We start from the raw sequence: 15,446 nt of genomic DNA, 5'->3' as shown, positions 1-15,446 counted from the left end.
TTTGATGAGTGATTCGGTTCAACGATTCTACCCTTCGGTGTAGATATCAGTTCTGCAACCACCGATATGGCATAACTAGATAAACTTGCTAGCCAGGAATACTCTCTGACGCTCCGATGAGTCTTGTTACTACAGACTACTGGTAACAGCGTGTTTGTGTATCACTGGGTGCAATTGTTGCAGACGGCTCGTCATCTTCAGCTCCCTTTGTTTTACCTGATAAGCAAGTTTCTGGACAGATAACAAATGGGTGAAGTTCTTGCGCATGGTTCCAGCAATGTTTTGTCAAATAGCCAGCATAGCTCAGCCCGGAATTTATGGGTTGCGACTCGCCCGGTTAACCAAAGACCATGTTGTCCGTTATATTTTGTCACTTTCGTCTGTAGCGTTTGCAAATGGCGGACTACTGTTTGTTTACCGGAATTTTGATGATTAGAGTGACTATGAAATGCCCTTGCAGAATTCTCTTGGTCCCACAAATCGGATACCAAGTCCAGCCTTTAAATGCAAGTAACAACGGACGCTGTCATTCCCGGTAAGAGTGACTGTGTCGGGATTTTGACAGCCAGTCGAGAGAGACTGCTTATTGATGGTGACGGACAGAAACACCCGTGAACGGTTTGACTAGTCAAGCACTGAGTTCAGAGGTCACTGCATTATGCAAGGACTGTCACCAGGCAGCGATCTACTACCTATATCACTCCACCTGGCGCACCATTATTTTGTTCGGCCAAAAGAAACGTTCCTGAGGTCACCGATCCTCCGAATTTCTACAATTTGTTTATAATGTAGATTGACTGACAATCTCCATGCGCCGAACATACTACATTGAGCACTCCGTCAGAACTGACGTAGTTGCTCGACTTATTGAACGTTCTTATATCAGGAGATATATTTTTGTCAGAGGCAAGAGTGGTTAGACCTCTCATTTCCCTCGACCTGCGATGGCCGTGGGGTAGCCTAGTGGTTAAAGCGTTGACTCGTCACGCCCAAGACCCCGGTTCGATCCCCACATGGGCACAATGTGTTAAGCCCATTTCTGGTGCCCCCCTGCCGTGATTTTGCTGGATTACTGCCAAAGGCGGTGTAAAACTAGACTCCGTCAGTCAGTCAGTCCCTCGACCTGTGAGACGCCTACCTTCACATCGGATACATCCAGACTATCGGAAGTATCTTGATTTACTTTATGGGGCGTCATTGATACCAATGGAGGATCCTGCTGTATGGGCATATCGCGGCCCGTGTTTTTACTCAGATACCCATTCTGATAACAATCTACCTGCATTGTCGCGAAGCGTGACAATTGACAACAATATCGGCGACTGTGTTTAAGCCCAGCAGGATCCAGTCGTCCTTCCTTCCACAGACAGTTCATCATCAAGTTGCTAACGCCAATTAGGGATGGCGACTAAATTCGAACAATCAGGGGTAACACCGACCAGCTGTTTCTTCTTATTGGGACAATATTCAACTACGCCAGGTCATGATGTTTGTGCCCCAGGAGAGGTGGGACAAGATTCAGTGCAACGCACCACTAGTGTTGGTCCAACCCACACCTTTTAAGCCAGTGGCAGAAGTTACTAGGGTGGTTGGCGTCGGCACAAGTGCTGACTTACAGGGGCCAGCTGCAGCTTGCCCTCTTCAGATGGTTCTGTGCCCATACATCAGGGGCGACAACCCCAGGGAGTTGATTAGTCTTCCGCACAACTACATTCAGTCTTTTGTTGGTGGCTCAACAAGTGGAATGTTTGTGTTGGAGTCTCAAGGGTGCCCTTCATACCGACTCAACAGCTATTCGTTGGCACATCTTGCAAGATGGAAACACTTTCTCCATCAAGTGGCCTAGCAGTGGTCATCAGGAGAAAGGGCCCTTCATCACAATGAATTGGAATTCAGCATTGTCATTATCGCCTGTTCGGCACTTCGGGACAACCATCAGCTTTCAGCGCAGATGATCACCAGTTCGCGATCATTTCTGCTTTGTGTACAATCTGAATAAAATTCTGAATTTTATTTCTGATTTGTGTCTTCGATTCTTCTGGGACTTGTGAGTTTCGATTCAATTACCCTTTCACCCTCCACGGGGACGGTGTCTGTGGGGTTATTGTCGAAAGCAGGGGATGGCCCGATACTGGTCGTCAGACCTTGGAAATCGTGGTAATCGCGACTGTTTACACTCGTTAAGCTCGTCCTTTCACTTGCATGAAGGTAGTGACTGAACACCACATTGCTCGGGAATCCGGTCCCTGGAGCACTTGTGGTTAGTAAGTCAATGGGTTCGAACTGACCATCGCGGGTCTTGCTTTTGAGGCGCTGGAGAGTAAGCCACCTCACTTACTGTCCCCTGCTCCGCGGAGTAATTCGTCAGTGAAGTGAGTCATTCGAAGTGTTACACTTAAGTGGCGTTACCTAAAGCATCGCGAAGAGCGCCGCCCGTCTCGCGTAAGAGACTGTTTATACCCTTGTCTACTGCTTCCAAGGCAGAAGTCTCGCACAACACTCTCATATTGGCTCTGAGCTACAATACTACGAGCCTACACTTTTGCGGTTTGCCACCACCTCGACGCAGTCAACCCTCATGAAACCAGGGCTTTGGCTTCTACTATGGCGTTGCATAGCAACTGCTCGTTAACTGCCATTATGGAGGGTTGTTTTGGCGATCTGACACAGTCTTTTCGTCTCATTACCTCAGAGATGTGTCGGTGACGGGTATTCAAGGCCTTCATCAGTTTGGACCACTTTCGTCCTTGCCCAGCAGTTATCAGCGGCACAACATCGCAGATAATGAACTTCCTTGTGCTCGATGCTATATGGATCCCACTGTGCAGTTGATCCCAAGTCGCTGATCGTTTCTGCTTGTGTACAATCTGAATAAATCTGAAAAACTTTTCTGATTTACGTCTTCGGGATTTAGATTTCTCCTCTCATTTGTTTGAGACTACAGAGAGTAAGCCACCTCACTTACTGTCCTCTGCTTCACGGAGTAATTAAGTCAGTGAAGTGAGTCCTTCCAGTGTTACGCCAGTGGCGTTCATGCTCCTAAGTGCCTATACACATCTATGTGATCTTATTGTGGTAAGTAATGGAAGTAATAAGATGATGTTGTGGTACTGAGCGTTAAAATTGTGAGTTTTACCGATTCAATTTCTCTTTCACCCTCCTCGGGCGGTGTCTGTGGGGGTTGTTTGAAGCAGGGGCTGGCCCGATACTAGTCGTTAGACTTTTATTACGGGGTACCTTGGAAATCGTGGCGATGCGACTGATTACACTCGTTAAGCTCGTCCTTTCACTTTGTGAAGGTAGTGACTGAACACCACATTGCTCGGGAATCCGGTCCCTGGGAACAATTGTGCTTAGTAAGTCATCAATGTTCGAACTAACCCTCGCGCGTAGTAACTTGGTAGTTATTGGCCTACCTTGTAGTTGCTTCCTCACGGTTGTTTGGGCATAACACTTAGCTGTTATCGCTTGAATTTCGGGTAATCTATGACCCACCTTCCTACCGTGGGATAAGTGCAAGTCGTGAGATAGGATAAGTTTAAAATTTGAAAATTTTAACTATAAATTGTATATTTATATACTTATCCTATCTCACGCGATAAAGTCGCTCCCTACCTCCCCACTACATAGATTACCACCGTTCCGGTTTTGTCCTTTTATGGCTCCAAGATCGAGAATGAGTATGTGAGGTGATCACGTGGGTGAGGACTGCGCATGCCTCGTGCTGTCATGGACTAGTGAGCACGACTGACACGGAAGGCACGCACAGCACGGGAGAGGGGCAAGGTAGGCCTTGGAGCAAAGTTTTAATTCGTTTCCACTCATGGTCGAATGAAGAGAGAGGTGCAAGTCGTGAGATAGGATAAGTATATAAATATACAATTTATAGTTAAAATTTTCAATATCTGTTTATATTATTTCCACACAGTGAGAGCGTAATTTTTAATCCAACTTGAGCAGTTTCGATCGCTTGAAATAAGGCAAAAAGTGATTAGTTGACACCGGGCTAATTATCCAATGAGCATTGCCGTTAGTAGACATCGCCAAGTTGACGATGGATTTCACGCTAAAAAAGCCTACTCACTTGTACTCTGAGAGTTAAATGAAATCTGATGTTCTACTTATATGAAGAATCAAATGGAGGGGCCAATATTGAAAATCGAATCGAATCGAGGTCTAGGTGAATCGTTGCAGCCCTACTGATTTCATGAGAGTATGTTTCAGTTACTGAAAGCTAGATTAGGTAAATTCATGTTATGTTGATATGTGATATTTTACCAGAAAGGTCTTTTGCTATGATTTTGACAACACTTCAGATTGTGAGTCTGGTGTTTCATGGTGGTGAGTCATCGAGCCTGGACCAGGCAGACTGGTGGGCTTCATGAGATACAAACCATGCTGGTTCTCCAACGTACCGGGAGCACAGTATCCCTGTTTTTACATTGTACTTTCACCCTTGAGGTGGTAACTGGTGTTCATCCACCTTGACCAGATAAACCAGTGTTGGACAGCATGAGCAATGTCACACACTAATCTGGACACTTCTGGATCAGCCTGGCTAATCCTGCATAGTAGGCAACATTCTGGAAGGTTGTTAAACTGTATCAGGGTGCAAGCACATGCCTGTATCAGCTCCATTACATCAAGAGCAGTGGTTGTGTGGAGGTCATACTTTCACCCTAGAAGTAGAGCCTGTGTTTTTTGTAACCTTGACCACTATTGACGCTGGATGAATCTTATTATCACTGACTTTATTGCTTTTTCCGCTGCTGTTATATTGAATAATGCCAATGTAATTGTAAGCTGCCTTTAAATGTTTTACTGCCTCTCTGTTGAATTTTGCATGAATATAGACAAATTGGAAATAATACAACAGTTATATGAGTATGTATACAATTGAAATATAGTTCATGCTTGTAAGTGTGATATTAAAACATCGAGGGCAAAATTTACTGACTGGAAAACATAAACAAATCAGCCTGGCATGAATGATCAACTGATGCCACCACCTTATTTTGAATGGCTGTCAAATGGTTTACTCTTACAACATATGTGTTAGGGTTATCACTGATATGTCATGGAATCATGCAACATGTATGACAGTAGATATATCATTGTTTACTCTCCATATACAGTGAAACTTGCCAACACTGGCACCTGTCTAATCCGGCACACAATCCGGTCAAAACCGGTATAAAATTGTGGTCCCACCATTTTATAAAGATATTCTGATCATTAAAACATTGTCTAATCCGGCACCTGTCAATTCCGTATTCAGGCAACAACTTTCCGGTCCCAACAAGCAATTTTAACTGTAATTAACACTGTCTAAACTGGCATGGGTATGAGCAGTCCAATCAAGGACCCATAATCCAATTCACTAATTAATCCTCTTGGCACGGTAGATAATCAGGAAGTAGTGATGCAACGGTGAATCAAACGCTCTCAGCCCGCATGGGTATGAGCAGTCCAATCCAGGTCCCTTAATCCAATAGGCTTCTCTCGCACTCCTCTCGGGATGATATATTGCAAGACTGACTAGTGAAAATGGCAGCCATGTTGGAAAATGATAATCACTGTCTAATCCGGCACCTATTTCGTACCCGTGGGATGCCGGTTTAGACAGGTTTCACTGTACCATGGTGACAGTTATCAATAAAGGTGATGGCTTCACTGGTTGACTGTCGGTAGGTATGACACTAACACATACCACTCGTATTGTGCATACCACAAGGGTTGTCAGTCTGTGCACCTAGCAGGTTATTGAAGGGCAGATAAATTTAGAAAGATTGCCCATGTTCTTTGTTGTTTGTTGGTTTCACACTGAATTCGTTTGCCTATAGGACCCGTGAAGATCTGGCTTAGAATTGACCTTCAGTAACCCATACTTGTCGTAAGAGGCGACTAACGGAATCGGAGGTTCAGGCTCACTGACTTGGTTGACACATGTCATTGTATCCCAATTACGTAAATCGATGCTCATACTGTTGATCACTGGATTGTCTGGTCCAAACTTGATTATTTACAGACTGCTGCCATATAGCTGGAATATTGCTGAGGGCGGGTAAAACTAAACACACTCACTTCAAGTGCAGGCAAGATATTTACCATCCAAAAGAAGTTATATGATAAACTCTTGGAACGATTTACTTCATCTATAAGAGATTTTGTTAATTAATACCTTTACTATTTCCTGTAATTGTTTTTAACTTATATGTTAAGGCATGACACAGAATGAACAAGACAAAGTGATTGCCAAGTTCAAGAGTGGTCAAGTCAAGTTGATTGTCGCCACATCAGTGGCAGAGGAAGGACTGGATATCCCAGAATGCAACATTGTCCTGAAGTACAACCATGTTGGCAATGAAATCACAACTCTCCAGACCCGAGGTGAGGCGAGAATAAATTAAGAACAGATTATTTGTTTTAAAGTTGAGAATCAAGCAAGTTCTATTAATCTAATTAATTCTATCATAGCAGGTGTTTCCCTTTGTGAAGGCAAAGGAAACCCTGTTTTATGACGAAGGTTAAAGAAAGGACAAAGGAAGCCCTGATTAATAAAGTCAGCTGAATATGTGACAAAGTCAAAAGAAGCCCTGATTAATATAGTCAGTTGAGTATTTTATGTATGATATTATGAGGCAGTGTTATAGGTTGTGCAACAATGTTACATCAACACATAATTACGAAGACAAAGGAAACCCTGATTAATGATATCAGCTGGATATATGAGTATTTACTTATTCTAGCCCCAGAGTGAGAGTAATAAAAAGGATCAGTGACCTGAGTGTTTGTGTGCCATTCTACCTGAGTGATGTGGGACACTGACAAAACTGTCACCCCCTGGTTTGTCTAGTCCAACTTGATATTTACAGACAGCAATCATACAGAATATTACTGGTTGAAATCCCACAATTTAACATCACATATGTATGCTTTCAGACATTATTGGGAAGTATTTGCAGCTGCATAGTTGACAATTTGAAAAAATAGATTTAGATGCACATCAAATTTGATCCATTTACCTTCATTCTGTGTTCAGGACGAAGCAGGAAGGCAGGAGGCACCTCTGTTCTACTGGGTAGCAGCAAGGTCCAGCAGAAGGAGATGCTGAACACTGCTCGGGCAAGCATGATGCAACGGGCCATTACTGCCATCAGAGGAATGCCAAATGATCGAGTCCAAAAGCGGATCTGCAATATTCAGGCTGAAACTCTTGCCAAAGAGGCAATAAAAGAGGAGGTTCGACGCCACCAGACCAGACAGAAGCTGGATGTAAAATTCACACTGATGTGCGCTTGCTGCAGAAAGCTGTGTGCGCACAGTAAAGATCTCAGGATTATTAATGGGAACCAACATGTTGTCATTGAACATGCCTTTGAAGATCGAATCAACACCCATCAGTTTAGGGACCAGAAGAAACCATTTGATGGAATAACAATGACAGGCAGCATGCAATGTCGGAACTGCCACAAGCCATGGGGGGTGAAGTTCATCTACCAGGGTGTGGTTTTTCCCTCCCTGGGGATCAAGTACTTCATCGTTATAAATGAGCACACAAAACAACCACAGTACTACAAGAAATGGTTGGAGCTTCCCTATGCCATCAAGGCCATTACACCAGACGATTTCAAGACACTTTTGAGAGCGGAAGATATTTCTAGCTCTGATGATGAAGATGATGAATTTGATCTGCTTTGAAACTGTTGAGATCAACAGTAAATATAATTCACTTTGTCCACTACACAGAATTTGTTGGTTGTTCAATGACAGACTCATCCATGTTATAGCTGCTGGTATGTGGACTGTGAATAATATATCTACTCCATGTTTGTTGTTTGGTGTTGGTAACTGGTTTGCTGAAATTGAGCATTTTGTCAGATAGGCTGTTCGTTGATGTATTATCATGTTCTGGGGGTTAGCTTGGCCAGGTGGAACAGAACACTTGTACAATATACAGATATATTTACATAAACCTCATACAGGTAGCTAACAAATATGTACAACAATGGTGAACAAAACATAGATTTCCCAGGGACAGGGCAAGTCTGTAGACAGTTTATACTAACCTACATCTCTACTTGCTATATCATTGGTTTGGGGAAGTTGGCCAATCTCAACACGGTTAGGTTGTGTGAACCAACCATATCTGGGATTAACTTATGAAGTTTTCAACTATTTGCAACTTTAAGGTGCTGTCTAGGCTAAGTGTATCAGGGAAATAAGTGATGTTGACAGTGTTATTTTAGGATAATGGTTAATAGGTGGATTATAGGGATTAGGTATATATATTTTTGTTTTGTATTGTTCACAATGAAATTAAATGCTCCGAAGTCATAGCTTATGTGTCCTTTAGATCAAACATTGTACCTGGTATTTAGAAAATACATGGTTTCAATAGAATGTTTTGATTGAATGCTTTGGTTTATGTGGCAAAGTACATGTGGTTTGATGTAAAGGTGATTTAAAACACTGCAATGCTATTTCATGTTGATTATGTAAATACTTTATAGAATAATGTAATTTTAATTAATAACTATCATAAAACACATTCTAACATTTTAAGCATCATGTAATATAATAAAAGTTATGTTCAGAATTTAGGCCCATGATAGTATCTTCATTGTTGTCACCACCACCACCACCACCACCATCATCATGATCATCTGTCGGGGCGGTGGGGTAGCCTAGTGGTTAAAGCGTTGGCTCATCACGCTGTAGACCCGAGTTCGAATCCCCACATGGGTACAGTGTGTCAAGTCCATTTCTAGTGTCCTCCGCCATGATGTAGCTGGCATATTGCTAAAAGCGGCGTAAAACCAAACTCAGTCAGTCAGTCAGTCATCATCTGTAACTACCTTCTAACTGAAAGTTGGCAGCAGTGTAGCACAGTAGTTGCCGATGATGGTTGATTTCATGCAGGTGTTTAGTGTGAAGTCAGTTCTTGGTGTGAAATGGCTGGATTCTTATACATGTGCTAAAAGACTCACTCCTCCACTTAGCCAGTCAGATGGTCATGTGGGTTGATGAAACACCACGCATATTGCCATCATTGATAATGTACTGAGGGGGGTAATTTCCAGTTATTTCATTAACATTTCAAGTAATCAAAATTTTTCTGATCTAAACTTTTGTTTCTGCTTTATTAGAACTTTGGATAAGTTGAAACATTCATCTCAGAATCTTGAATGCTTGAACTCCTTGCCGTGTGAATATTTCTGTCCCCCATGCCTGAATTCAACCACTAAGTACTGTTAATAATCTGCAGCAACAAAAGTGACGAAACTCTGTATAAAAAGAGTGTGTCACCCACTGTGATCTTACATGGACATCTACAAGTGGAGCTGGCATGATCATGTGTTGTCTGTCGTGTGTACTTATCATGTATTGCCTGAGAGATGTTCAACTTTCACTGTAATTGGAAGTCTTCTATGGTTGAGTTTCTAATCATGACTCACCTTAAGCGTTCTTTTATACTTTGATTGTGATCAATTAGTATGCAGCATAAAATCATGAACAGGTTATATATTATTGGTGTGCTTAGTATGCTAACCCTGAATAGTATGTATCATCTGATCGACAAGTTTTGCATTGCTGCACCAATTTTATACTTGTGTGTAGATTATACACTATATATTATATATTTACACTCTGGTTTTCTGTCTTTACACTGAAAATAATTATTTAAATGCAGTTTTCTTCATTTTTTATTACCAAGAACTTTACAATCTCTTTAGTGTGGAGAATTATCCTTTATGTCTTTCATCAAATTGTGATAAACTGGTATTATAGTATTAAACCATGTGTACATTCAACTCAATATGATCCAAAAGAAATAGAACAGTTATTGTTATTTCTGTCATTAAAATTGCCTATATAACTTTTATTTGTTTGTTTTATATTTTCATGTTATTTTTACTTTGTTGCTTTTGATCAGAAGGGAGAGCCTTATATTTTCAACTGCACACATTAAAGCAAATATGAGTGAAAGTAACAAACCTTTGCGAGACACAGGTGAGGGTCATGTGTACAATGAATAAATCTTGTAAGATTGGGAGTGGGAACCCTGTATGCGTTCTCAAACATTTGATATTAACAGTCGTGATCTTCATCTTGCAAATGAGCTTCTGTGGCTTCAGCTTTAATGGGGTTTATGACTGTCAGCTGGTTACCAAACTGAAGGTTTATATCGAACTGAACTCAGTAGAAACTATTCCCTCAATTTGAGATCATTTTCAAAGCTCCTTGTAATAAATCAATTACACATGAAGTCCCGAACACAGCTTGGACTGAAGAACTGTTCAGGGATTGTCTCAAACCCATTTGACAACGTAATCTGCTTCCTGGATTGAATTACCAGAGGCACATGTTTGCAGTGAAGGCCACCATAAATAGATGTGTTTGGGATACATGTTCAGTATGTGTATATAGATGATGTCTTTATTCTCGGGCAGTGTTGTGCATGCGAACGCATTACACTTCACTGATGGAACATCTGCATGTCATTTGTTTGCATGTTTGTATTTTATATAAACATATTTAGTGATCCTACCCATTGTTAGTTAGTTGGTTAGTTAGTTAGTCGAATGAAAGTCTTTAAGTTAGATGTCAGATGATTCAGTGATAGTCAGACCTTAGTAAGATACTGCAGCTTTTTCGTGCCATGTTTTACAGTCATAAGTGTATATGAATCAACAACTGTGGGTAAATAAAAGGTGGGTTAAACATTTAAAATTTGTTTTCATTTCCACCGCAAAGCACAGCTCTACAAATACATCAGATTGTGTGGTGAATCTCTCCAGGCTAATGTCCACAGTATGAGTCACCTTGTATTAGTGCCTGATTGTTTATTTACTGGCTGCCATTTTGTTATGTTGAACACAGGAAACACTAAATTTCATTTACCTAAGTTTAATGTCTCTTAAAAACTGTAATTTGTTGGGATTTTTTCAATGTAAGATGTGTTAAGACACGCACGCACACACGCACACACACACACACCACACCACTGCATAGCACAGCACAGCACAGCACAGCACAGCACAACACAGCACATCACACACATGTATTTAAAACAACCCACAAACACACAAAGCGATGTTTAAATATTCTCCGAGCATCTGAGCATTCAAACATTTCCTGAGCATGGCTAGACTTCTTTAATACCACAGAACTGCTGCATATTTACCAACAGAATATGCCTGGGTATGGTGTAACAGGAGGATGCTGTTTCCGGTCCTCAGGTCCGCAGGATTCAGGGGTTTAAAGTCATAATGACAACCAAACACAAGATTTTGCAAATCAAATAAATTTATTTTCAACTCAACTAATATATATCATAAAATCAGCAATAAACTAAGTTAATTAAACAACAAAAATAATAATGCCTACAAGGATCCTGTGAAAAATGAAAACCCTATAAAATATACCTATACTATTGCCCCTTATCCCAACTTAATTCCCCTAAATAATGTTCCCTGTAAAATACAACAAAAATTAACTACCTAACATTATCTAATCAAAACTTAAGAAACTTAAAACTCTGTTTGCCCAGTCTACAGAAACAATAGTGATTTTCTCACTTTTCTTGTCTCTGTAAGACCCCAGAGTCCAGAGGAAAAAATAATCTGCCCTTTTATACCCCTAACCTATAACTCTTACCCAATAAAAACCATGCTCTGAAAATTACCCAATAAATGCCTACAAAAGAAAAGTTCAGTGGACTGATCCCTCTGCTCATGAGATGCTCATGCACTGGCCCATCTCATTGCATAACAATGGGGAAGAAGCATACTAGGCACTTGCCTAGCGGGTCCTTACCCCTCAAGAGCTAAATGGACCAGCCCACTGAAGGCTAAGCCTAGTGTGTTATTTTTAGCCCAGCCTATGCCTAACCTGTCCCCTCCCTAAAACAAGGTGCTCTGTCATGCATGCTGCCTATTGATAGTACATTATCAGAGATCAATGCGTACATTTGTCAGGTGATTTCCACGAACAGAAAATGAAAGTAGGTTATTTCGTAGAAATGGAAGCAGTACTGGTATATATTGAGTGAGCCAGTCCTGATAATACAAACTGTCTTGCTCTGACAATATCCTGTTTGATTTGATGATAAGTTCATACAAGGCACTAATCATTATTACATAAGGCACTGATCAAGGTAGGTATATTTTGTATATATTGACTGCGCATCAAGTTGTAACAGGTCAGATGAAATAAGTTCTCGCCATGTTTGGTTGGGCTCACCAATGTTATGTGAGATTATATTTGGCCAAGGTATCTGTAATGATTCACATGTATATTTGTGACAGCAGTTCTCAAGGCCATATCGATGACCCCACCAATGGTGTCTCTGACAAATGTGCACGATTCTCATTTCAATTTCAATGTGGTTGTCACCACAGCCATATTGTAACTTTGTGTTTGCCTTTTAGCATTTGATGCAATTATTGTGTGATTGTGGTGTGTAAAGGGTGTGCTGTATGTCAGTAGGTGTGTGTGCAGTAGGTGTGTAGAGGTTGTGAAGTAGGTGTGTTAAACTGTGCAGTAGGTGTGTAGAAAATGTACAGGTGTGTAGAAAATATGCAGTAGGTGTGTTGAAGTTCTGCAGTAGGTGTGTAGATGTTGTGCAGTAGGTGTGTAGATGTTGTGCAGTAGGTGTGTAGAAGTTGTGCAGTAGGTGTGTAGAAGTTGTGCAGTAAGTGTGTAGATGTTGTGCAGTAGGTGTGTAGAAGTTGTTCAGTATGTGTGTAGAAGTTGTGCAGTAGGTGTGTAGAAGTTGTGCAGTAGGTATATAGAAGATGTGCAGTAGGTATATAGAAGATGTGCAGTAGGTGTGTAGAAGTTGTGCAGTAGGTGTGTAGATGTTGTGCAGTAGGTGTGTATAAGTTGTGCAGTAGGTATATAGAAGATGTGCAGTAGGTATATAGAAGATGTGCAGTAGGTGTGTAGAAGATGTGCAGTAGGTATGTAGAAGTTGTGCAGTAGGTGTGTATAAGTTGTGCAGTAGGTATATAGAAGATGTGCAGTAGGTATATAGAAGATGTGCAGTAGGTGTGTAGAAGATGTGCAGTAGGTGTGTAGAAGCTGTGCAGTAGGTGTGTAGACGTTGTGCAGTAGGTGTGTAGAAGTTGTGTAGTAGGTGTGTAGAAGTTGTGCAGTAGGTGTGTAGAAGTTGTGCAGTTGGTGTGTAGAAGATGTGCAGTAGGTATATAGAAGTTGTGCAGTAAGTGTGTAGATGTTGTGCAGTAGGTGTGTAGAAGTTGTGCAGTATGTGTGTAGAAGTTGTGCAGTAGGTGTGTAGAAATTGTGCAGTAGGTGTGTAGAAGTTGTGCAGTAGGTGTGTAGATGTTGTGTAGTAGGTGTGTAGAAGTTGTGCAGTAGGTGTGTAGAAGTTGTGTAGTTGGTGTGTAGAAGATGTGCAGTAGGTATATAGAAGTTGTGCAGTAAGTGTGTAGATGTTGTGCAGTAGGTGTGTAGAAGTTGTGCAGTATGTGTGTAGAAGATGTGCAGTAGGTATATAGAAGATGTGCAGTAGGTGTGTAGAAGTTGTGCAGTAGGTGTGTAGAAGATGTGCAGTAGGTGTGTAGATGTTGTGCAGTAGGTGTGTAGATGTTGTGCAGTAGGTGTGTATAAGTTGTGCAGTAGGTATATAGAAGATGTGCAGTAGGTATATAGAAGATGTGCAGTAGGTGTGTAGAAGATGTGCAGTAGGTGTGTAGAAGTTGTGCAGTAGGTGTGTAGATGTTGTGCAGTAGGTGTGTAGATGTTGTGCAGTAGGTGTGTATAAGTTGTGCAGTAGGTATATAGAAGATGTGCAGTAGGTATATAGAAGATGTGCAGTAGGTGTGTAGAAGATGTGCAGTAGGTGTGTAGAAGATGTGCAGTAGGTGTGTAGAAGATGTGCAGAGGTGTGTAGAAGCTGTGCAGTAGGTATATAGAAGATGTGCAGTAGGTGTGTAGAAGTTGTGCAGTAGGTATGTAGAAGTTGTGCAGTAGGTGTAGATGTTGTGCAGTAGGTATATAGAAGATGTGCAGTAGGTGTGTAGAAGATGTGCAGTAGGTGTGTAGAAGATGTGCAGTAGGTGTGTAGAAGTTGTGCAGTAGGTTTCTAGAAGCTGTGTAGTAGGTATATAGAAGATGTGCAGTAGGTATGTAGAAGATGTGCAGTAGGTGTCTAGAAGCTGTGTAGTAGGTATATAGAAGATGTGCAGTAGGTGTGTAGAAGTTGTGCAGTAGGTGTGTTGAAGTTGTGCAGTAGGTGTCTAAAAGATGTGCAGTAGGTGTGTAGAAGCTGTGCAGTAGGTGTGTAGAAGCTGTGTAGTAGGTATATAGAAGATGTGCAGTAGGTCTGTAGAAGTTGTGCAGTAGGTGTCTAAAAGATGTGCAGTAGGTGTGTAGAAGCTGTGCAGTAGGTGTGTAGAAGATGTGTAGTAGGTGTGTAGAAGATGTGCAGTAGGTGTGTAGAAGTTGTGCAGTAGGTTTCTAGAAGCTGTGTAGTAGGTATATAGAAGATGTGCAGTAGGTATGTAGAAGATGTGCAGTAGGTGTCTAGAAGCTGTGTAGTAGGTATATAGAAGATGTGCAGTAGGTGTGTAGAAGTTGTGCAGTAGGTGTGTAGAAGTTGTGCAGTAGGTGTCTAAAAGATGTGCAGTAGGTGTGTAGAAGCTGTGCAGTAGGTGTGTAGAAGCTGTGTAGTAGGTATATAGAAGATGTGCAGTAGGTCTGTAGAAGTTGTGCAGTAGGTGTCTAAAAGATGTGCAGTAGGTGTGTAGAAGCTGTGCAGTTGGTGTGTAGAAGATGTGTAGTAGGTGTGTAGGAGTTGTGTAGTAGGTGTGTAGAAGTTGTGCAGTAGGTGTCTAAAAGATGTGCAGTAGGTGTGTAGAAGCTGTGCAGTAGGTGTGTAGAAGCTGTGTAGTAGGTATATAGAAGATGTGCAGTAGGTCTGTAGAAGTTGTGCAGTAGGTGTCTAAAAGATGTGCAGTAGGTGTGTAGAAGCTGTGCAGTTGGTGTGTAGAAGATGTGTAGTAGGTGTGTAGGAGTTGTGTAGTAGGTGTGTAGAAGTTGTGCAGTAGGTGTCTAAAAGATGTGCAGTAGGTGTGTAGAAGCTGTGCAGTAGGTGTGTAGAAGCTGTGTAGTAGGTATATAGAAGATGTGCAGTAGGTCTGTAGAAGTTGTGCAGTAGGTGTCTAAAAGATGTGCAGTAGGTGTGTAGAAGCTGTGCAGTAGGTGTGTAGAAGCTGTGTAGTAGGTATATAGAAGATGTGTAGTAGGTGTGTAGAAGTTGTGCAGTAGGTGTCTAAAAGATGTGCAGTAGGTGTGTAAAAGCTGTGCAGTAGGTGTGTAGAAGCTGTGTAGTAGGTATATAGAAGATGTGCAGTAGGTCTGTAGAAGTTGTGCAGTAGGTGTCTAAAAGATGTGCAGTAGGTGTGTAGAAGCTGTGCAGT

The 15,446-nt window shown here is 41.5% G+C and overlaps 2 protein-coding genes across 5 annotated transcripts in view; both read left to right on the top strand.

Moving 5' to 3' along the window:
* Positions 1–8,574, top strand: part of LOC124253224 (probable ATP-dependent RNA helicase DHX58) — a 33,501-nt gene extending 24,927 nt beyond the window's left edge. The window contains exons 16-17 of the mRNA XM_046686948.1: positions 6,223–6,390; positions 7,043–8,574. Coding sequence (XP_046542904.1) covers positions 6,223–6,390; positions 7,043–7,701 — 827 coding nt within the window. The 3' untranslated portion in view covers positions 7,702–8,574. The remainder of the gene's footprint in view (positions 1–6,222; positions 6,391–7,042) is intronic.
* Positions 8,575–11,920: 3,346 nt separating this feature from the next.
* LOC124253088 (probable ATP-dependent RNA helicase DHX58) overlaps positions 11,921–15,446 on the top strand; it is a 54,474-nt gene continuing 50,948 nt past the window's right edge. For 3 of the 4 annotated variants that reach the window (XM_046686827.1, XM_046686822.1, XM_046686811.1), the window contains exon 1: positions 12,014–12,160. The gene's annotated coding sequence lies outside the window, so the exon portion shown is untranslated. The other variant, XM_046686814.1, reaches the window with a different exon arrangement.

The sequence above is a fragment of the Haliotis rubra genome, unplaced genomic scaffold (assembly GCF_003918875.1).
Source record: "Haliotis rubra isolate DU_JTF1 unplaced genomic scaffold, ASM391887v1 Scf114, whole genome shotgun sequence".
In the NCBI taxonomy this organism is placed as follows: Eukaryota; Metazoa; Mollusca; class Gastropoda; order Lepetellida; family Haliotidae; genus Haliotis; species Haliotis rubra.
The sequence above is the reverse complement of the archived record's forward strand: the minus strand, read 5'-3'. Positions and strand labels throughout refer to the sequence as shown.